Source organism: Thamnophis sirtalis, unplaced genomic scaffold (assembly GCF_051295495.1).
Source record: "Thamnophis sirtalis isolate CommonGarterSnake01/CBP01778 unplaced genomic scaffold, rThaSir2_p1.2 scaffold_9, whole genome shotgun sequence".
Classification (NCBI taxonomy): domain Eukaryota; kingdom Metazoa; phylum Chordata; class Lepidosauria; order Squamata; family Natricidae; genus Thamnophis; species Thamnophis sirtalis.
The window spans coordinates 22,663,422-22,685,559 of NW_028261389.1; the positions used below are offsets into that span (position 1 = coordinate 22,663,422).

Genomic DNA, 22,138 nt, shown 5'->3' on the forward strand with positions numbered 1-22,138 from the left:
AAACACCAAAACCAGGAAAAAATGTCAAAAATCATAGTCAAGTGACCATAGGATGCTGCAAACAAGCTGGTTACCAAATGGCCAGAATGTGATTATGTGGTTCTGGAAAGAGTGTGACTGTCAGAACTTCAAAATAGGGTCATAAATGCTGTGTGGTGTGTTTGTGTGATAATTCCGAACAGTTGCTAAGCAAGGGATTGTTAAGCAAGGACTTTGTTTACCACAAAATTGTCAATATATTATACGGCTACCACATGACATCAGTTCTTTGTTGGCATCTTTATTCAAGCAAGGAATGCTCACAGCATTGTACAAAGAATGTACAGTATATGAAATACTGTACATTCCAAATTGTGGTATTAAACTGGAGATTGTGAGAAGGAAGATGGGTCATTCTGAGATCCAACTACAGAGACTCATTTGCAGTGTTTAGGCTAAGAAGGCTAATGGCTGGATTTATACTGTGTTTAAGATCAAGTTGTGCCCCTCCCCACAACTATGACAACTTGCCAGGGCCAACTCGCCAAGAACAAATCACCATGGCTAACTTGCCAAAGCCAACTTGTTGCAAGACAACTCGCCATGGCCATCTTGCCACAGGACAAGAATTATATTAATATCAAAGAATTGGTGGAGTGGAATAATAAATATAGGATGCAGAATGAAAAGGGGACAGAATGAAATATAAAGGGCAAAAATTAAAATATTTTTTATTTATTTAAAATAATTAAATAAAATTGGTAAATTATCCTGAGGCAAGTTTTCCCATGGCGAGTTGGCCATGATGAGTTGGTTGTTGCGAGTTGGTCATGGCGAGTTGACCAAGGCAAGTTGTCCCATTCCCTCCACCACAGCTTTATATTTTGCATGTTATCATGGGCATGGATGAGATCCAGTGGCTGTCTCTAAACTGCATAGACCCAATTTTTAATTCCTGGCAACTGATTCTCTGTTTCAATAGGGCATTATAAAATATTTATTTAGAAACCATACATCTCACTTTCCTTGCAAAAATCCAGTGTTTACACTGAAAAACAAATGCATCATAATTCAGCTACATTTGGGAAACAAATTCATTTGAAATTCTTTGCTGATGTTCAGCATTATAAGCCTAATGTTATTTTGAGTTTGAATATCTCTGTCATGGCCTTATTAGCCACTGTTTTGTGCATTTACAAATACATATTCCATGACAATTTTATCTGAATATTTTGTGTTTTATTAGAAATTATAAATGCTACGAGAAACACTAAGTGCTCCTGGAAAATATGTGGCAGTACATAAATGAAGTTTATTAGTGTTTCTTAAACACTGTTATTCTTAAAGACTGTTCTGCTTGCTTTTTAGACAACCACTAAATGTTGGAATTTAGTGTTGGAAGATACTTGAAAAGCTTTATTTACTTACTTGTATCTCACCTTTATTGTTTTTACAAATACCTCAAGAAAGCAAACATATCCAACAAAACTTTCTCCTCCTAGTTTCCCCACAACAACAATCCTGTGATGTGGGTTGGACTGAGTGAGAATGACCGACTCAAAGACATATAAGAGCCAAGGTGCCACAGTGATTACAGTGCAGTACTGCAGGCTACTTCAGCTGACTGCTAGCTGCAGTTAGGCAGTTCAAATCTCACCTGGTCAAGGTGGGTAAAATTAGAACCCAGATAGTTGGGGGCAATATGCTGACTCTGTAAACAGCTTAGAGAGGGCCGTAAAAGCACTATGAAGCGGTATATAAATCTAAGTGCTAAGTGCTATTCAATCCTTTATCTCTGTATCTAGATTATTTTTTTATATTTGGTTTTATTCGTCATAATTGCACTCTTCAATGTTTTCACTGCAGCTGCTTGGCACTTTTGAAGATAAAAGCTACACTTTTCTGTTTAGCCAATTGTTTCTATCAACATACCTCTAGTTGAGCATCTTAAGGTATCTGCATGTCAATTACCAGAATGCATAGCACATAGTTATGCCATCTGAGGATTACGGGGGTTGATGCCCATGCTTCTGTTGGATGTTCAGATTGAGGAAGGCTGGTTTGCACTACAAGACAATTCTAATTTGCATAATCAGCACAAAACAGGAACTTTAAAATAAATTAAAATCATTTTAATTATTGTTTCTGCGGCACCAGGGATCAGTGGTTTTAATTTGTGGAGTTTGATGTTTAATTAAATCACAATTTTGGCCAGCTAGTAAGAAACTGATTCTAGAAAAAAAAGAATATAAAGAAATCTCTCTCTTTTTTTTGTTAAATACAACCTTGTTAAATATAAGATTGTATTTAACAGGAGTCTAACAAGACTTATCTGATATAATAAATAAAGATGTCATAACACACTTAGGAACCTAGCATAATACACCATGAATCAATTGCCAATAAATATATGATTCTGAAATAAATCATATCTCTTTATGATGCAATGAGTTTCAGCTTTAACGAACATCCAAGGATTATTCTAAAACAGAAAACATTATATGTATGTTCTTTGAATAAGGATTTTAAAAAGAAAAAAAAAACTTAATAGCCTTTAATCCTGTTCATTCAAAATGGATAGATAGTTTTACATAAAGGCTTCAGACAGTGAAAGTGTCTTTGTGAAATGCTTATAGGAAGTTATACAGGGTATTTATCAACTAATCACTAGTGAGAAACTAACTATTGAGTTCTTTTTTTATGAGGGATAGAAAACAAAAAAAATATATATCCCATAAAAAATAAAAATGTGGACAGAGTTGCCTGAAGGTACTTTAAACATTGCTTAGAGCAGCAGTAGGTCATCTAAAAGGTTCTTGAAATCTGATGGACACTTGAGTGCTGGTAATACAAAGAACCAGCTATAATTTCTGTCATCTCTTTCATTCAGGGCTTTTGGGAGAGCCACAACAAGCTGATCAGCAATTATGGACCTTCTTGTGGGTAAGTTGTTCTTTTTATTTTTCCTGTTTACTTTTTGATTTAGGGCATGAAACCTCTTGCGAATTTTGACATGTGCTCAGCATCACACATCCCTCATCTGGTATTTTTTAGTTATACTGAATTAGAATTTCCATTATTTTCCCTGAAGTTGTTATAAATTGGATCCAGTTATTTATTTATGTGTTTTATTCAATTTATATGCCCATCCATCTCACATATGTGACTCTGAACAGCAAGCAAAGGTTAAAAACATCAACATAATTATAAAAATAGCAGTACATCACAGAGAAAATGTTTAAAAAATGGCCAAGAATAAATATCCATATTAATAACAATAGCACACAGGCTTATCTGACCTCTTAACCCATCAGGGCTGGGTGATCAGCCAGGTCTTAAGTGCCCTCCAGAAGACCAGCAGCCAACCTAATTTTTGGGGGATTGATATTTAAAAAGGCAGGTGCAGCAAAATAAAAGATACACTTTCTGGTTCCCATCCGTTATTATTCCTCAATTAGATGGAACTCAGAACTTGCCCCTTCTTCCAGTTCATCTGGAAAGTTGCTTTCTGGGGACGTAAATTTGCTAATTAATGTTTGCAGCAAGATGATAAGAAGCTTTGAATCTATTTTAAGCAGTTACAAAACCAAGGAAATCAACACAACAAGATGTTTTATGAGAGGGATAATATTCTTAACTATGGAGATATGCAAACTCACCAGTTGAGAAACATGCCTTTGGACTCAAAACACATGTCTGGGACTCTTTGAAACATCTCCAGTTCAGAGGATTTATTTTTGGATACCATTGAACTGCTTGGTGTTGAGGGTAAGCAGAAGGTATTGAAATTCTCCAAAATATGAGTCTTCCACATGCCTCATTCCATAATATTGCTTGCCTTCAGAAAAAGAAGGTAGAGCTTGATGGTGTGGGGCTAAGAAAGGAAGAAAAAAAAGTTTCTTTAATAATATTATAACGGTATTCTTAACTATACTTTTATTGTAATCTCTAGGTTTCACACAGATAAATTATGAACCAAAACAGGCATATCATACATTCTCCAAGCTTCTAATGATCCTAGAATGTATTTGATTTACTCAACTATTTAATTTAATTTTTTACTTCTCTGTCTGAAGAATTCTGGATCATCTCATACTGCAGACTTCCTATTTGGGTGAACACAAACTTTGTCTTTTCAGTTTTGTGGAAGGTCATGTAGCAGCTTCTTGTTAGCACTGTGAAATGTTTACTAAGCAGGCTTATCACAGTGGTTCATCCTGTTTGTGAGCAACTGTTTGAACAGCAGACTATAAAGTCATTGTAGAATTCCAGACCTCCTGACATGTCCTAATATACTTGCCTCCAGATCCCTCTTTGAAAATTGCGCCCATGCCATTGACCGTGGTATCTTTCTAAACCCTTTGCAATGGTTTACAGTGGTTCCATTCCTTCCTGAGTGGGTGGGCCAGTTGATAATTTAATTTACTCAATTTAGATACTGCCCAATTTCAACTGGCTCTGGATAATATCAATAAAACCAACAACATAAAAACAGAATATAATAATTAGAATTAAAAACCTAAAGTGAATCTAATAACCACAAAAAGGAGTCCCAACCACTTAACCCAAGGCCATGGAAAAGAGCCATATTTTAAAGATTTTCCACAATGCCAGGAGGGTTGGATCTAGCCTGATGCAAAACCAGAAATTTGAGTGAACACTGTTTTAAGTGTTTAACACTGTACACCCTCTTTCGAGCTCAACCAGGACTTTGTAAAATAAACTATGTCAGTTTCTACACCTTCAGAATGTCCTTTCAAGACTTCTCATGTTCAGTATCTTATTTAAGAAAATATCATGATTTATCCTCTTGCTCAAAGATTGCTGTTTTTTACTGTCATCTGAAAAAAACAAACTCTTTCTGAAGATACATTGTGTTATAACTTTCATTGTTTCTGTGGGGCCTGGTCCATTCATCATCATTTAAAAGGAGATGATTAGTTCCCTCATGTCTTCTAAATTCTGTCAAATGATCCATCTGTTTTGCCCCCCAATGTTCAGGGGAGCATCCAGACACTTAACACTCCTTCTGAAAGCTTCCACAGTTAGAATAGATTTGTCAGATGGGAGAAAATTACATACAGTAATTTCCAATGGAACACTTTTAGCTTCTCACAATGATTGGAATCTGTATATGACTTCTGTTAAACTAACACAGCTATGACATTTCAGCTTTATCTTCTCAATATTTTTTTTTCATTTATAAGGACTGACCTCCCATTTTCCTGAGAATGTGCTTTTTAATGTTAAATGATGGCGCTTGCATTTAAAGCCATTAAAAACAAAATTCAAAATCTTCAAATGTCATATCTCTGCAATTTTAAATATCAAAATCTCCCAAGTGATACATGTTTAATCACTGTTAAGCCTTTTCTGATGATAAAAAAAGAGAATGTTAATTATTTAAGTGCCATATTCTAGTTGTTGAAATATTTTAATTACTGCTAAAATATTGATAAGGAAATTTTGTGTGTTATCTTTGTCATATTACCATTTATTATATTATGATATTGAAGAATTTATGTTAATGATACAAAACTTCTTAATATTTTGATTTATTTTTGCCTTAGACACAGATTATTTGTTCTTTAGTATTCAGCATTTACTTTTTTGTGCTTTATAAGTTCTTGCTAAAATCTAGATTTCTAGCAATTCTTTCCTCCCTCTTCCACACTCCCTAAAAAATAAATTAGTAGTACATCTGGTCAATCCATACCTGAGTGAAAAAAATCTGCTGCTTTGAAGAAAGGCCAATGTTGGCAAAAGTACAAAAATATTTTCTAAAAAAATTCTAAAGGGAAGTGATACTTCCAAAGTGATAGTGAATGGAATGCTGAATAAAATAATTTTCTAAGGTTTACAAATAGATAAAAACTAATACAAACAATACAGGAAGCCCTTGCCTTATGACCACAATTAAACCAAAACAGTCTTAGTCAAATAGTATTTCTGTTTTCTTAATGGGTCTCTGCTACTATATTAATTACAATGCTTAGTTCTTTCTGGTGCCCTCTGGTCAACCTTCAAAATAGTCTCTTTTCATGTATTCATTTTTAAGAAATGAATTCATTTTTAGAGCCAAGGTGGCGCAGTGGTTAAATGCAGCACTGCAGGCTACTGCTAGATCAGCAGTTCAGCGGTTCAAATCTCACCGGCTCAGGGTTGACTCAGCCTTCCATCCTTCCGAGGTGGGTAAAATGAGGACCCAGATTGTTGGGGGCAATATGCTGACTCTCTGTAAACCGCTTAGAGAGGGCTGAAAGCCCTATGAAGCGGTATATAAGTCTACTGCTATTACTATTAAGCTCTTTCTGAAATAATTAATTTATATTGGCTGTTTAGTATAATGAAACATCCAAATTTTAAAAAAATGATAAATGTCAAAAATCATAATACAATTATCTGCTTAAGTATCAGGGCATCCAGAAATGTTCAATAATTTCCAAACATTCAATAGTTTCCAGAAGAACAAACTCAATTTAAATTGTAGATTATTTTAAAATATAGATGCTGCCACAAAATAGCAGTTCTTTAGTACATGGGGAAATTATGATATAGTTGCTTTCCTTTTTAATCCATTTCATTTTAATGAGTTAAAACAAGTGCATTTCTATATCTCTGTTCAGACGTTTATACTTTAAACTTATTTTGTTTCTAGTGAATATATGTAGATGTATAGTATACAAAACATAGATTTCTTTGTTTTAGCTAAAGCAGCCACCGTTTTGTGGCTTGACAATCATTCTGTGAATGGAAAAGCTCCCTCATGGCCACCACATCACTCAGAACATGCCTTCTGAAATTCAAATATGCTCTGACTATAACTGGCTAAAATATCTTCCTTATGTGTGATAGGGGATTGCTTGCTATATATAGTTTGTATATATTTATATTTACATTAAAACAATTAACTTTTAAAAATGATTAAAGAACAGAAAAAAGAATGTTAACCTACTGTAGTTGCTTTTTAAAAGCTGATTTTAAACAGTTTAAACTATTTTTTTTAGCCGATCCTTCCATTAGAGAATGCATGCTTCTTTATTATTAGAAAGGGTGCCAACATTTGGGCACATGTAGTATTCCATTACTATGGAGCAAATTGACATAGAAAAGTGTGGGGGTGAATAATACGGAGAGTGCCAAAAGCACTTTACTTGCTAGAAACAAACAGCAGTTGTGACATTGTTCCAGGTTTCTGAGGTGAATTTTTGACAGAAGCTTTCAGAAAATGCAGCTCATACTGGGGAACAAATTGGTTGTTGTGACATTAGATCCCCCTCTAGAGTGTCTGTTAATGGATCTGGGAACTTTAGACAAGTAAAAATAACAACAAACTAAGTACTGACAATAGAAGAATAACCAAATTCATCCCCTCAGCTGGATACAGATTAGTAACACACCTTTTCAACCAGTTTGCATACAATTGCCAAGAAGTTGGCATGTCCATGCCCACAAAGTCTTTAGAAGCTGAGCGTCATTCAAAGAAAACTTTGCTTCTGTTACGCAACCATGAAGAGATGATTTTTTCTTTAGTGAAATCTAGTGCAGCAGTTGCTTCAAACATAGTTGTTTGTTAATTGATAGGCAGTTCATTAACTATAGCTAAGTGATGAGGTTGTTGAGGTTCTTCAACATTGTTGAAGAACATATTCCATATACTATGCCCATCTAGGGCATCTCTGGGAAGAGCAGGAGAAAAGTTGATATGCATCTCTAGAGACCTTTCCCCTCAACTGTTGAAGTCTTACTTTGACTTGTTTCAGTCCAGCTTCCAATATGTCTGCCTGACTGGTTTCCCTAACTGGCTGAGATTAGGACTTCAGGGACTCCTAAAGACAAGAGTGCACAAATTTTGTTTGCAGTTTTGGAGAATGCTCTCCAAATGTAAGTAGAATGTAGATGAAGAAATGGGTGGAATAGACAAAAAATGAATGTAATCCTATTTAAATCAAATTAAAATAGCATTTCATTACATAACTAATTAATAAGGGATGTACTCCCTGAATGTTTAGTCATTTTCCTCTTTTGAATACACCATCTGATGGCAACTAGAATGGTTCTAAAGGCCACATCCATGGTATTTATGAGCTGTATACATTATATATTGTATTTCTTTATTTCCCCTCTTGTATCGCTACAGTTGGTGGCAGTGGAGAGGAAAATTCATTTCATGTCCATCATGGGTAAATAAAAGAAATTGTCAAAATATGGAAAACTCTCTGTGGGAGTGCTGATTTCAGAATCCTTTAAAACTCTGACTCTTGGGTAGCAGAAGAGATTATACTGTCTACTGAAGTACAAGGAAAATACATTTTTTTTGTTTTGATTCTTGGCACACAAATTGTTGGTAAATGTTGTGGGTTACACACAATCCTGTGCACACTCAGTATTACTATGCCTGAAAAATGTCTCAAGCATCATCTCCTATCACTCAAGAAATCTTGCTAATGCTCATTTTTGCAATTCTCGTGGTCTTTATGAATGCTGGTAATAAATGTTATGTGGAAGTATTATATGTATAACAGACTTCAAGGGTTTGACATGACAGTGTTGGAGAAGAGGCTGCCTTTTATGCATTCCAGATTGAAAACTGTTTTCAAATGAATATGAAGAGCTTTATTTACCCCCTCCTTCATTTTGATGAACACAGAGCTTTGAAAATTGAACCTTTATTATTTTTGTTTCCTAAGGTCACTTGAATCATTTGACCGATAGGATCACAACTTGTTTTCTTTCAATGTGAACTGGTCTCCTTGACAACAGGATGTCAAATCAACTTTTCAGCTTTAATCAAGTCAGAACAATATGCTGTAGTCTGTCTATTCTGAAAGCATTCAAGTTATGGGAAATTATTCCAGTTCAGGTTTTTAGGGCACATTTTTTTCTTCCCCTTCTTTAGATAACCTTTAGTTCTGGGTGTGCATTTGAAAAATCAAGTCTGTTTTTATATATGGAATATCCAAATGCAAACAAATTTAGATTCCGTGAAACCTAAAAAAAAGGGAGTTCACATAACTGCATCAGAACATTTGGTATGGGTTCAGTGGTGTATTTTGTATATATTAATTACCAGATACAGTCCATGGTATTTGTAGTTTAAAAGGAAGTAGATGATAGAAAAATTAAAATCTGAATTGTCGCCAAAGAAAACAATATTAAGTTCAAGCAATGCAGAATACAGAATAACAGAGGTAGAGGGGATTTTGGAGGTCTTCTAGTCCAACTGCCTGCTCAAGCAAGAGACTCTAGAGTCTATACCATGGTGGTGCAGTGGTTAGAATGCAGTACTGCAGGTTAATTCTGTTGCCTACCAACTGCCAGGAGTTCGGCAGTTCGATTCTCACCTGCTCAAGGTTGAGTCAGCCTTCTATCTGTTCGAGGCAAGTAAAATGTGGTCCCAGATTGTTGAGGGCAATATGTCGACTCAGTAAACCATTTAGAGAGGGGCTGTAAAGCACTATGAAACAGTATATAAGTCTAAGGGCTATTGCTATTTTAGATAAATGGCTGTCCAGTCTCTTCTTAAAAGACTCCAGTGTTGGAGCATCCATAACTTCTGAAAGCAAGCCATTCCATTGGTTGAATTGTTCTAACTGTCAGATTGTTCTATTGTTCTAACTTTTTCTTTAGTTCTAAGTTGCTTCTCTCCTTTTTCAGTTTTTATCGATTGCTTCTTGTCTTGGAAAATAGGTTGACCCCCTCTTCTTTGTGGCAGCCTCTCAAATATTGGAACACTGCTATTGTGTTAAATAGCATACTAGAACAAATAATCCACTTGAATATATTTTCCATCATGCTTAAGATATCCTCACATCAGCAAAGGCAATGTTTGTGCTATTTTTTCATGGAATGGGCTAACAACAACAACAACAACAACAACAACGGCCCAAACCCAGACAAGTCAAAGGAAGAAAGATAGCTTGAGTGAACAAATACACTGGAATCATATTTTACCAAAGAGCCAGTTTAGTGTAGTGATTAAAACATTGGGCTAGAAACTGGGAGACTATGAGTTCTAGGCAAAAGCCAGTGGGTGACCTTGTCCAGTCACACTCTTACAGTCCTAAGAAGGAGACAAGGGCAAACTATCTCTGAAGAAGGTTGTTAAGAAAACTGCAACAGCTTGTCTAGAAAGTTGCCAGGAGTCAACACTGAATCAAAAGGCACATCTATCATCAATCAATCAGTCAGTCACAATGGATTGGATTCTCCTACCATACAGTGTTCAGCCAAATCTTCCCCCAGATAATCTGCATGTTCATTTAATGATGAATGACATCACTAGTGATAATGAGCTGCATGTTCATTTAATGGCATGGGTGACAGATCATAGTGTGTTGTAAGCAGTGGTGGGTTTCAGATTTTTTAGAACCTCTTCTGTAGGTGTGGCGTGCTTTGTGGGAGTGGCTTGTCAGCCATGTGACCGGATGGGAGTGGCTTGCCGGCCATGTGACTGGGTGGGCGTGACCGACTTGTGAAATGTGGTGAAATTCACTTAACAACACTCTTGCTTAGCAACCAAAATGTTGGCTCAGGAACTCTGGCATTTGAAGCACACAAGTCTTAAAGCTGTCAAGTTACAAGACCCTTGCACCCCCTAACCCTTTAGAAAAAAAAACCCCAGGGGTGTTCAAACTTGATAGCTTTAAGACCCTGTGGACTTCAACTCCCAGAATTCCTCCTCTCGCTCTTCATTTTGATGATGTATGGACGGGCGGGGGGGAGGGAGCTGGAACCGGTTCTAAACGGCACGGTAGATTTGTGGAACCTCTTCTATAGAAGAGGTAGGAACTGGCAGGAACCCACCCCTGGTTGCATGCACAATTATTCCTACGTGAATGTACGTGCCTCATTGTAAAAGTTACTCTTCCCTCTTTTATTATTGGAGTTTTGTAAGCAGTTGCTAATATTTTTGTTTGCACTTATGTACATACTAACTCATCTAGCTATTTCCTTTTGGAGTAAACAGTGTTATTCATAACTTGGGGGGAGGGAGGAGTAAAAACAGCAGGCCCACAAAATTAAAGAGCTGAGATAAGAAAATGAAAAAGAGAAATAGTTAAATCTTGTTTATACCAACAGAAGCCACCATACCTTTCTATACCGATCTATCCTTAGAAGTCATTCTTACTTCCACAGTATCCACTTATTGCTTAAGGGAATAAGAGAAAAGCTTACAGTTGCTCATCTGCCAGCTCACTAATATCTCGCACTGCAGAGACAGAGACCATAAGGCAGGCCTGTCAAACTGGCGGCCCACGGGCCAGATGCATCATGCACAAGCCACATCGACCCCGGCTCCACGAAGGGGAAAAATGTTGCAATATATGACGTGATGGCAACATGACACCGCGAGTTTGACTCCCGTGCCATAAAGAGTTTCATTTCCTGGAGACCCCGATTTTGATTTTATATATCAAATAAATAAACAAATGTGAACATAGGTTCCCGTTTTTCAGAGACCTGTTCTACATATAGTCTTATTCTGTTCAGTTTTAATTTATAAGGGGTCACAAGACTGACCCTTGAATCCTGACTTAAAATGAATTTCAAGAATAATTTTTCCCTACTTTTATCACCCTATAAGTAACCTGAATAACACAATAGTGTGTGTGTGTGTGTGTGTGTGTGTGTGTTATATGCATTGGCTAGAATAATGCATGTCTGGATGCAGAATCCTGGGGTACTGTATGTGGATTTAGCTTTAACTCAACAAAACAATTGTGATATTTTTATAGCAAAACAAACTGAAAATCCAGAGAACAGCTGTGTTGTTTCTCAGTTTGTATTGGGACCAGCTACATAATCAAGTTTCTTTTTAAGAAAACATTGAGATTGCATATATAGCTTAGAATTATGTAAAAACCAGGCTTAACTAGAAAGAGGCAGTTGTCCCAATGTCACGGTCAACCATAGTTAGGAAGGGAAGGAATTACTTGGTCAATTGCCCTGGAGAAAAATGGGATAGCAGCAAAATCAGAGTTGGCAATCTTAAATATATATAAAATGGGATAAGAAATGTGATGAGGTATGTAAAATCAAAAAGTCAGCAATTTACACAGTGCCTACCATCTCCATTTCCCTTTTATTTTTGTAGGTGACATTGCTCACGTTGGTATATTATTTATGTAAATAATAGACTGAATAGGTATGAACAGTTGTGTGTTTGTGTGTATGTAAAACAGCAACACATACAGGAATGTTGCTCACACAGAAACTGTAGGCACATAAAATCTTTATCCAACTGATCAAAGTAATACATTCATGGTTACCATATTTTTCAGACTATAAGATGCATCGGAGTATAAGATGCACCAAGATTTTGAAAAGGTAAACAAGAAAAAAAAAAGAGTCCCCAAGAGTCTCTCAAACTCTCTGCATGTCCCAATTTTCACAAAAACGGGGCACGCAGAGGGTTTGGGAGATCTGCAGAATGCTCCTGGGGGCTGGGGAGGGCAAAAACATCCCAAACTGCCCACACATTGCATTTTTGCTCTCCCCAACCCCTAGGAGCACTCTGCAGGCCTCCCAAACCCTCTGCGTGCCCCGTTTTTACAAAAAAAACAAGCCTGTTTTTGGCAAAAATGGGATGCGCAAGGCGGGTTTCCAGAGGCCAAAAATGGCTGTATTCGGGGTATAAGACGCACCAACATTTCCAAACTCTTTAAGGGGGGTAAAAAGTGTGTCTTATACTCCGAAAAGTACAGTATATTTAAGGTATTTAATTCTAATAATTTTTGTGTTAAGAAAATGTAAATGGTATAAAATATTTTTCTTAGTCACTTGATAGCGAGATGGGTAATATTTAAATGTAATCAACTCAATAACTAAATAAAGAAACTATTTTTTCAGTGTACAAAGGAAAACGTTATCTTTGAAACAGCCGTGCCCTCATAGTTGGTAAAAGCATTAGGCCAGACTACTGAAAACTTTGCCACTTCACAAAAGGTTAGCCAGATAAAAGCTGCCTTTTTTCCAAATGAGCCTCAGATGAGCTGAGTTAAAATGTCACAACTAAACACAGGTAATAAAATGGACAAATAACAATGGCAACAATGTGTTCAAAAAACATTTAAAAACACTCTGTGTGCCGGGGGTTGCCAAGATAAAGTGTCCACAATTTCTTCCCCTCAAGAAGCAGGAGAGATGACCTCTTATCTTATTAGCATCACGTTCCTATTCGGAGCTCAGAAGTCCAATCCTATTAACTGCTCTCATTATGCATTAATGAAATGGAATACTGATTCAGCTAATCAGCAGCAGCAAGAGGTGACATATGCTCACCGATGTAGTTCTGGTGAAGCCTGTTACAACAATAACAATAGAAGCCAAAACAATCTTGGAATACTAGGATGTCCACCCACCAAACCGGCTGCTGTCTGCTACAACCTGGTAGCCTTCAGATATGTCAGATCTACCATATTTTCCGGCATATAAGATAACTTTTTAACCCCAAAAAATGATTTAAAAAATGATTTAAAAGCAACGCCGCCAAGCCAAAAAGCCACACCGCCACCAGCGCAGACGCCAGCCTTTCAATACAATAGCAGAGTTGGAAGGGACCTTGGAGGTCTTCTAGTCCAACCCCCTGCCTAGGCAGGAAACCTTATACTGTTTCAATGGCTATGGCTATCCAACATCTTCTTAAAGACTTCCAGTGTTGGGGCATTCACAACTTCTGGAGGCAAGCTGTTCCACTGATTAATTGTTCTAACTGTCAGGAAATTTCTCCTCAGTTCTAAATTGCTTCTCTCCTTGATTAGTTTCCACCCATTGCTTCTTGTTCTACCCTCAGGTACCTTGGAGAATAGTTTGACTCCCTCTTCTTTGTGGCAACCCCTGAGATATTGGAATACTGCTATCATGTCTCCCCTAGTCCTTCTTTTCATTAAACTAGACATACCCAGTTCCTGCAACCGTTCTTCATACACATTATGCATTATAAACTTGCAAGTCATAGAATGTGTGTTTTATTAAGTTACTCTCTTTCTTCAAATACATTCCTGCCTTGATTAAACAATTTTAATAGTTTGCCCATTTCCATTAATTGCATTCTCCCCATAGTACCCCAAATATTTGTTTTCATTCCCAGATTCTTCTTTGTATGAGCCCTTGGTTTCATTGTAAGATTACTGTAAGTGGTTTTCCATCATTAAATTGGACTTTATTCATGTAAATTAATATGTCTGTTCATAAACTGGTTCCCACATTGTGTTAATACATTATGTGGTTTGTTTGGTTGTAATGAAATGTTATGTTGAACCCAATTGCTGCACTTTTTAATACATAGTTTATTATGATCAATGAACTGAGTATAGTTATTGTCTCAGTTTTAACTGCAGATACATCTGGTATAATTTTCATGCAAAAGATACATTTTTGTGGTACAGCCATTCTTCAAATGTGATGGACCCTATATCTGCTCATATACTGTATCTAGTATATAGAACAGTGAAATGTTATTTCATTTGATTAAGATACAGATTAACAGAGTCGGAAGGGACCTTGTAGATCATCTAGTCCAACCCCAAGCTGACAGATCTGTCACCATTTCTGACAGATCTGTTCATGAAAGCTTCCAGTGATGAAGCTCCCACCACTTCTGATGGCAAGCTGTTCCATTGGTTGATTGCTCTCACTGTCAGAAAATTTCTCCTTATTTCCAGGCTGAATCTCTCCTTGTTTAGTTTCCATCCATTGTTCCTTGTCTGGCCTTCAGGTGCTTCAGATTGACTCCCTCCTCTCCATGACAGTCTGTCAAATATTGGAACACTGCTATCATGTGTCCCTTGGTCCTTCTCTTCACTAGAGTAGCCATGCCCAGTTCCTGCAACCATTCATCATATGTTTTAGCCACCAGTCCCCTAATCATCTTGGTTGCTCTTCTCTGCACTCTTTCTAGAATCTCAACATCTTTTTTATAGTGTGGTGACCAAAACTGGATGCAGTATTCTAGGTGTGGTGTTTTTTATAGAGTGGTATTACTACCTCACTTGATTATGATTTATTTAATGTAATTTCTCTACCAAAAATCTGACTTATAGAAGAGAAACATTGAGAATTAAACTGAGTGTCAAAGCAAAGTTATGGAAAAGTACAGGGAAAAAAAACTATGCTGCCTGTCTATAATATCAAATTATTTCCTTGCTGCTGTCACATGTTTTCAAATTTCACAAAATTCCACTGATACTGGAAGAAATGGAACAACAGATTGCATGCGTGGTTTATTTTAATATCTTTTGATTGATGCAAACAACATTTCAGGGCCCTGAATTCCCTTTCCTTGAGCATATCTTCTCAGCTGCTTTTCTGGTCAGTCCCACTTTAACTGTTTTTGCAACTCATTTTTTAAGTGGCACTGAATTTTGTTTGTTTGTTTGTTTTGTCCTTAATAAAAATATCATGCAAGTGTATTAAGGATGCTTTAACACATATTCTTCACATATTTTAAAAAACACTCCACCCATAAAGAGTTGATTGTAATTCTACATGTAGCTTACAACACAATAGCAATTACTGAGTGGCATTAAAAAGCTTTCCATCTAGAAGTACCCTTGAATTAGCAGCTGCAGCAGAACAGGCTGTTACTTACTGACCCCGAAGTAAGCGGTTTATTGCAGGCCTTCATGGATTGACTATTTTTGGAAAAAACTGTACAAACAGCATTGGCTGAAAGCTTGATTTAACAATGTTGTCTACTTAAACAACTCAAACTTTTCTTCCTTTTTCAATATTTAAAAAATGTAGACGTGATACAAATGTTTTTGGATCATAGGGGAACATAATAACATAGGCTCACTTTTTAAGGCAGGGTGTTCAACATTTCACTATGGAATTTTTAGAAAAATAATAATAAAGTGAAACATATGCTGATGCATTTAGAGTGGCATTTAAAAGAACAAGTTGAAACAATAGTTGTCTGTGTGCAATATCACATTAAAAATGTTGTCGCAGCCTTGCCTGTTTTCATTACCAGGAAGGAAAGGAAAGGAACGGAATAGGGGAGATAGATGGGTGGGATTATTTTTCTTATACTTTATTCAGTCATCACTTTTTTACAGGCTTTGTATGCAATCCAAATACAACATATGCATACAATCAAAAGAAAATACTTAAATGCATTTGTATGTCTCCATATATTTATAGATAAGTGGGGAGGCATTCTAAAAGTTCATAACACATATGTAAGTTCCATTTAAACTCAGTGGGACACTTCCTTATGCCCGCTGCAAAATCTTTCCAATTGTTCTTTCTTTCTGTAAGCTGTGAATTTTCATGAGCCAGATAGTGATACAATAAGGGGCGACTGTGTGTATGTAAATCTGAAATAGTATGCCATGTATTCCTGCCCCTTCTTCCAGATTGCAGTTCTGATTATTTAATTTGGGTGAAATTTGAAACTCTCTTCACTTGACAGTTGTTGATAATATGCATTAAGGTTTGGAAACTATGCTAAAACTTCTTTTTAAAAATTAATCATTGGCAGTCAAGGTATAGCCTCTGCAGAAGCAAGCTTTCTGAGTGGTATGCTGTCATTGGTGCAATTAAGGGAGAAAACCAGAGGTGGGTCCTACCAGTTCGTACCTATTCGGTAGAACTAGTTTGTCAAATCTACTGAACCAGTTAGAAGAGGTTCCACCAGTGGAGCTGGAAAGCAGACCACACCTACAGAAGAGGTTCCAAAATTTTTTGAAACCCACCACTGGTGGGTGTGTAATGTCCCGCAGTTATCTACGCATTAATAATGATCTAGTAATATTTTAGGGACCTTTTCTTACATAATTGGTGTTTTCTTTCATACTTTTGGATTTCTAATTTCTGTTTCCATTAGTTGGCAATTGCTAAAACCAATCCCATGTGAAAAAGTATTCAAAGCCTTCTTGATTTTAATTGTCAATTTATTTATTCCTGCACATTGTAATATTTATTCATTTACATATCTCTGTTTTTCCACTGTTGTGCGAAACACAATTCAGCAGCTGCTAACATGTGTAAAATTAAATATATATTATACTCCCTTTCAAATAGCCAACAAAATATTTCTGGTTTTAATTCCCTATCTTGCTTTACAATTGCTTCTAACCACTAACTTCTGAATAGCTACTTGGACCGACCTAAGTACTAATTCATAATTTCATAATTATGAATTTCCGGTCACATGGGCAGCAAGCCACTCCCATCCGGTCACATGGGCAGCAAGCCACTCCCATCCGGTCACATGGATGGCAAGCCACTCCCACAAAGGGGGCCACACCCACAGAGTAGGTTCCAACAATTTTTGAAACCCACCACTGGAAAAAACCCTTATTCGAACTATCAGTAAAAATAGCCACATGCAACTCTTTACATTATTTTGATGCCTCTGAATGGACTTTTTCTCTATTGGGATTGTTGTCAGCACCCTGAACAGATAACAGCCCAAGCACCATTGTGGATTTAGTACAAATATATTCTTTAATTTACTAATGAGAGAAAATCCTTTTAATAATAATAATATTTATTTATATTTCCCTGGTGGAAGATAGGTATGAATTTTCTTGGTTCTGAATTATCACGCATTAGAAAACATAGCCTAATTAATAAGAAAAATAATTCTACAAAAGCTTAATATCAGAAATACTGCAAAGTTTTTGTGGAATTGTCTAGGTCAAAGGATATGATTAAAACCTGTTTAAAATAGAACATTGGAGAAATAATTGCTTGTTGGGTTAGGTCAATAATTGAGCAATGTTAGGAATGGGAACCCAGAAACTTGGTACAAGCCAAAAGGCAGGACCAAAGAACGAATCAGAATTGAAAGTCCTGAGATGCAAGTTTTTCATATCAAACTAAACCAGAATGAAATATAATTGATTCATTCAATGAATTTAAGACAAAACCAAATAGTGGTATTCATATTATTAAACTATGGTTTAGAATACTATGTGAATTAAATCTACCGTACACAGGTAAAAAAATTGAAGCCAGAAGTATTTACTGGCCAAGCTAGAAACATGAATGAACAATAGGGCAATTCTTCACTGAGAAAACTGTCATTTGTAGCTTATGGACTAGCCACCGGGTTCAGCTACCTACCTTCTTGCTGAAGTATCAGAATTAGTCCATAAAAGTAAAGGGTTCCCTCACACATATATACTAGTTGTTCCCAACTCTAGGGGGTGTTGCTCATCTCCGTTTCAAAGCCAAAGAGCCAGCGCTGTCTAAAGATGTCTCCGTGGTCATGTGACCGGCATGATTAGATGCCGAAGGGACACAGAACGCTGTTACCTTCCCACCAAGATGGTCCCTATTTTTCTTCTTGCATTTTTTACGTGTTATCAAACTTCTAGGTTAGCAGAAGCTGGGACAAGTAACAGGAACTTACTCTGTTACACAGCACTAGGGATTTGAACCGCTGAACTTCTGACCTTCTGATCGACAAGCTCAGCATCTTAGCCACTGAGCCACCACATCCCTAATTAATCCATAAGCACCTATTATTTCTGAATAACTGATTGCTTCTACATTCTAAATTAGATCCAACAAAACAATGTGCATGAGTCCGTTCTCAGATGTTTAACTTTATAAGAACAAAGGTCCAGAAGCTGAAGGTTTACTTTCAGCTCTTGGCATCTCCAGGTAGAGCTGGGGAAAATCCTGCCTGAACCCCAAGAAGGTTGTTCGTGATCATATTGGTAATTCTGAGTAAGAAAGATTATGTGTTCTAACTCAGCAGAAGATAGCTTCCTACTCTGCTTTTCTCCCAATCCTACTCTGAAACCATGTAAAATGTGCCGGAGGGAAAAATAGCTTAAAGTAATAGCAACATATTAATTCAAAGTGAGAGAAAGGCTGTCCTTCACATCTCACACCCTATAAACACTTCCCCCCCATCCCCCTTTGATGTAAACAATACATATATGTGATTAAGTACATTTCTTATAAATAATAAATTCACAATATGTATGCCAAGGACATACCTTTCTTCACCTAAGAAAAGCAAATTGCCAACCTGTGTTGCTTAATGTACTTATAACACAGGTCTGCAAAAAAAATTTTTTTCGAGAGCTGTTTTGGTTATTCCACATAATCTTTATGTTTTTTGGTGCGCTGAATCCGAAAATGACCTCCATTTTGTCATAGGACATCACGTTTCCTGACAATTTAGGTAACTATGTTAAATAAGGCAATACCTCAAAATAAATGGAAATAGACTTAAAGTTTTATTACAATATTTTCATGAAAATCCTTTTTTGAACTGAAATGAGCTCACCTACACACACTAAACTCGATTCTTCTTCCTTGTGAGGCTCCTCTTGGTGCATTTACGCTTGTGAGTAGCATCTGGAATGTCTCTCTGAAGCATCCAACAGTAGTCTGCCATCATTGTAATGCTCCATTTTCCCTGGTATCTCCTTTCCATCACTTTAATGTCTTGGTGGAATCGTTCACCTTGTTTCTCACTCACAGCTCCCAAATTTTCAGGAAAGTAGTCAAGGTGGGACTGGAGGAAATGCACTTTCAAACTCATCAGGCAACCTAAAGCTTGAAATGCTTTCAGCATTCTTCCGATGATCTTTTTGTAGTGAGGATCTTTGTTATTGCCTAAAAATTTCTGTATGACGTCTTTAAATACAATCCACCCTTCTTTTTGAGGATCCGTCATGGTATTGACAAACTCTTGATCAACTATAAGCCTTCTAATGTCTGGTCCGACGAACACACCTTCCTTCAATTTCGCCTTCGACAGGCATGGAAACTTGGTGACCAAGCAATCACTTCTCTTGGAAGTGATTTTACGAATTGCTTCATCAATCTCAATTTTATGTGGAGAGGTGGTAGAAGAACTTTATGGGAAGGTACCAAAGTTTCTCAGAGGACATTTTTTTTTCACCGACTGTTAGCACCCTCGGCTGCCAACTCTTCTTGGTCCAGTGATTTTGTCGGTCTCGACTGTCCCATAGACGCAGAAAACAAGGATATTTGGTATACCCAGCTTGTTGCCCAAGCAACATGCACAAGACCTTCAAGTCTCCACACCCTTGCCAACCATGGTCTTCATATTGAAGTTTACGAAGAACCAATTCCAAGTTCTCGTAGGTTTCCTTCAAGTGTACGGAATGACCTACAAGTATGGAAGCATAAAAACCGTTGTGGAGTAAAACTGCTTTGAGACTTCTTTTTGAAGAATCTATAAAAAGATGCCATTGCTCTGAATCATATTGGATTTTAAATTGACCCATCAGACCTTCGACATCGATGCAATAAACCAACTTGTGTTCCTGGACGAAGTAAGGAACGAACTCCTTTTCATGATGTCTGAACCATGAAGATGACACTCCTGGCAACAATAAATTCCTGCTTTTCAGCCTTGATCCGAGTAACTCAGCGGCATCTTTGGGAAGATTCAAGTCTCTTACCAAATCATTCATCTCCTCCTGAGAAAACAATTTTGGTCTTGTATCATTTTCAAAGTCAGAACTTGATTCGTCATCTGGTTCAGGTATGACTTCACCTTCATTGGAGCTAGGTATCTCTTCCAAGGTAGCAGAGGGCTTGGGTACTGGTATATCTGTGCCATGGGGGATGGGACGAATTGCTAAGTGAAGATTGGGGTATGAAATGGAATGCTTCCATTTGGAATTAAACTCTTTCACATCGCATGAACAAAAGTAACAGTCATCACTATGGTTCTTTTGCTCTCGCCATACCATAGGAATCCCATAACAGAAAGATTTTTTCTTACCCTTGAACCAGTTTCGGAGGTCCTCAACACACCATTTGCACACTTTATGAGGCGCACAAACTTTATCTTGATCTCCAATTTTTAGTCCAAAGTATGCAAAGTATACTTTTTTCACAAAGTCTGTAATATTCTGCTGTTGCTTCAACAGTGTATATTCACCACAGATGAAACAGAAACTGTCTGGCGAATTAATACACTTTCGCGGAGCCATAACATAATGGTTGAAGAATGACGAGCTAACATGAATTGCGATGAAACAGTGTGAACAGCCTAAGCCAAGAACCTGATGATGATTCGTGCACAAGTGTGGCATGCAGGAGAGAGCAGCTTTGTGTCTGTACACGAGATGTCACAGTGCTGAGCACACACCCTGCACTGACCAGAGATGCTGCTATCTGCCCTGTGTCTCCCTCCCACTGGATTCTTCAGGAAAGATTAACCCCTTCTACCATTAGAAGCACAGACTTAAAACTTGCTTAGCTTATGTATATATTGCTGACCATCAGATTTACAGTGCTATATTTTTTTTACATAACTCGGACAAATCCTTTAAGGTTTTTTTGTCATTTTATATCTTAAATGCACTTATGTGAATTAATTAATGGTAATTTGGACTTTAAAATAGAAATGTACTTTCCTCCCTGTTTATTATCTGTAAGCAGCTTCTTTGCCAAGTCTTTTATTCTTTCCAGCCTCTCTGCCTCCTGAAATCTTAAGGGTCATGTCCATTCATAGCAATTTTAGAAATTTGCCATAGAATGTAATTACCTAATATAAAATATGAATACAGCTATGCTTTCATTTAAAAGTAGATGTACACGGACACCAAAGGTTCAAAATTGTTGGCTTTGTCAAAACAACTTCCAAGCTTTTCATGGAGCCTGTTAAATCACATAATTTGTGTGTGTGTGTGTGTGTGTGTGTGTGTGTGTGTTTGTACACATATAATTTTTATAAGGAATCAATATACTTCATTGAAGCACTATACTCTGGTGAATTAATTTTCTGACCTCTGAAATAATTAGGCTAGTAGTAATGGCTGAATATCTATTTGCTGGGAGTTTTGCTACCTAATGTGAATGTGGCTATCTAAAAATAAGGGACAGGACAACCTCGCTCCCTCTGTTTTCTTCAGACATGAATGGACACTTTAGAAAAAAGCATTTCAGCTCAGCATGGTTGTTCCCCACCTCCCCTCTCTTTTAAGAGGACAATTTTCCCCCTTTTCTCTCAGCCAGATAAAAGATAACATCGCTTCCCTTTGCATTTGGTTTTTCAGGTGCTGTCTGTGTGGCTCTGCCAGACATTGGTCTAAAAGAATAAAGCAAAGCCTTGTTTTACATCCTGCTCTTTCTCCCTTTTTATTATGATGCATGCAACATGTTTGAAATGCATAGAACTGATAACAGAAAGGCAGATCAAAGCTGTCTGCAA

At 37.0% G+C, this 22,138-nt stretch overlaps 1 protein-coding gene and 1 long non-coding RNA gene across 3 annotated transcripts in view; one reads left to right on the forward strand and one right to left on the reverse strand.

Moving 5' to 3' along the window:
• Window positions 1–22,138, forward strand: part of TBXAS1 (thromboxane A synthase 1) — a 298,523-nt gene that overhangs the window by 105,538 nt on the left and 170,847 nt on the right. For both annotated transcript variants that reach the window (XM_087723026.1, XM_087723027.1), the window contains one exon: window positions 2,870–2,922. In XM_087723026.1, coding sequence (XP_087579152.1) covers window positions 2,870–2,922 — 53 coding nt within the window. The remainder of the gene's footprint in view (window positions 1–2,869; window positions 2,923–22,138) is intronic.
• Window positions 1–22,138, reverse strand: part of LOC148044062 (uncharacterized) — a 108,186-nt gene that overhangs the window by 5,495 nt on the left and 80,553 nt on the right. The window contains exon 2 of the long non-coding RNA XR_015697701.1: window positions 3,639–3,853. This is a non-coding gene — a long non-coding RNA (uncharacterized LOC148044062). The remainder of the gene's footprint in view (window positions 1–3,638; window positions 3,854–22,138) is intronic.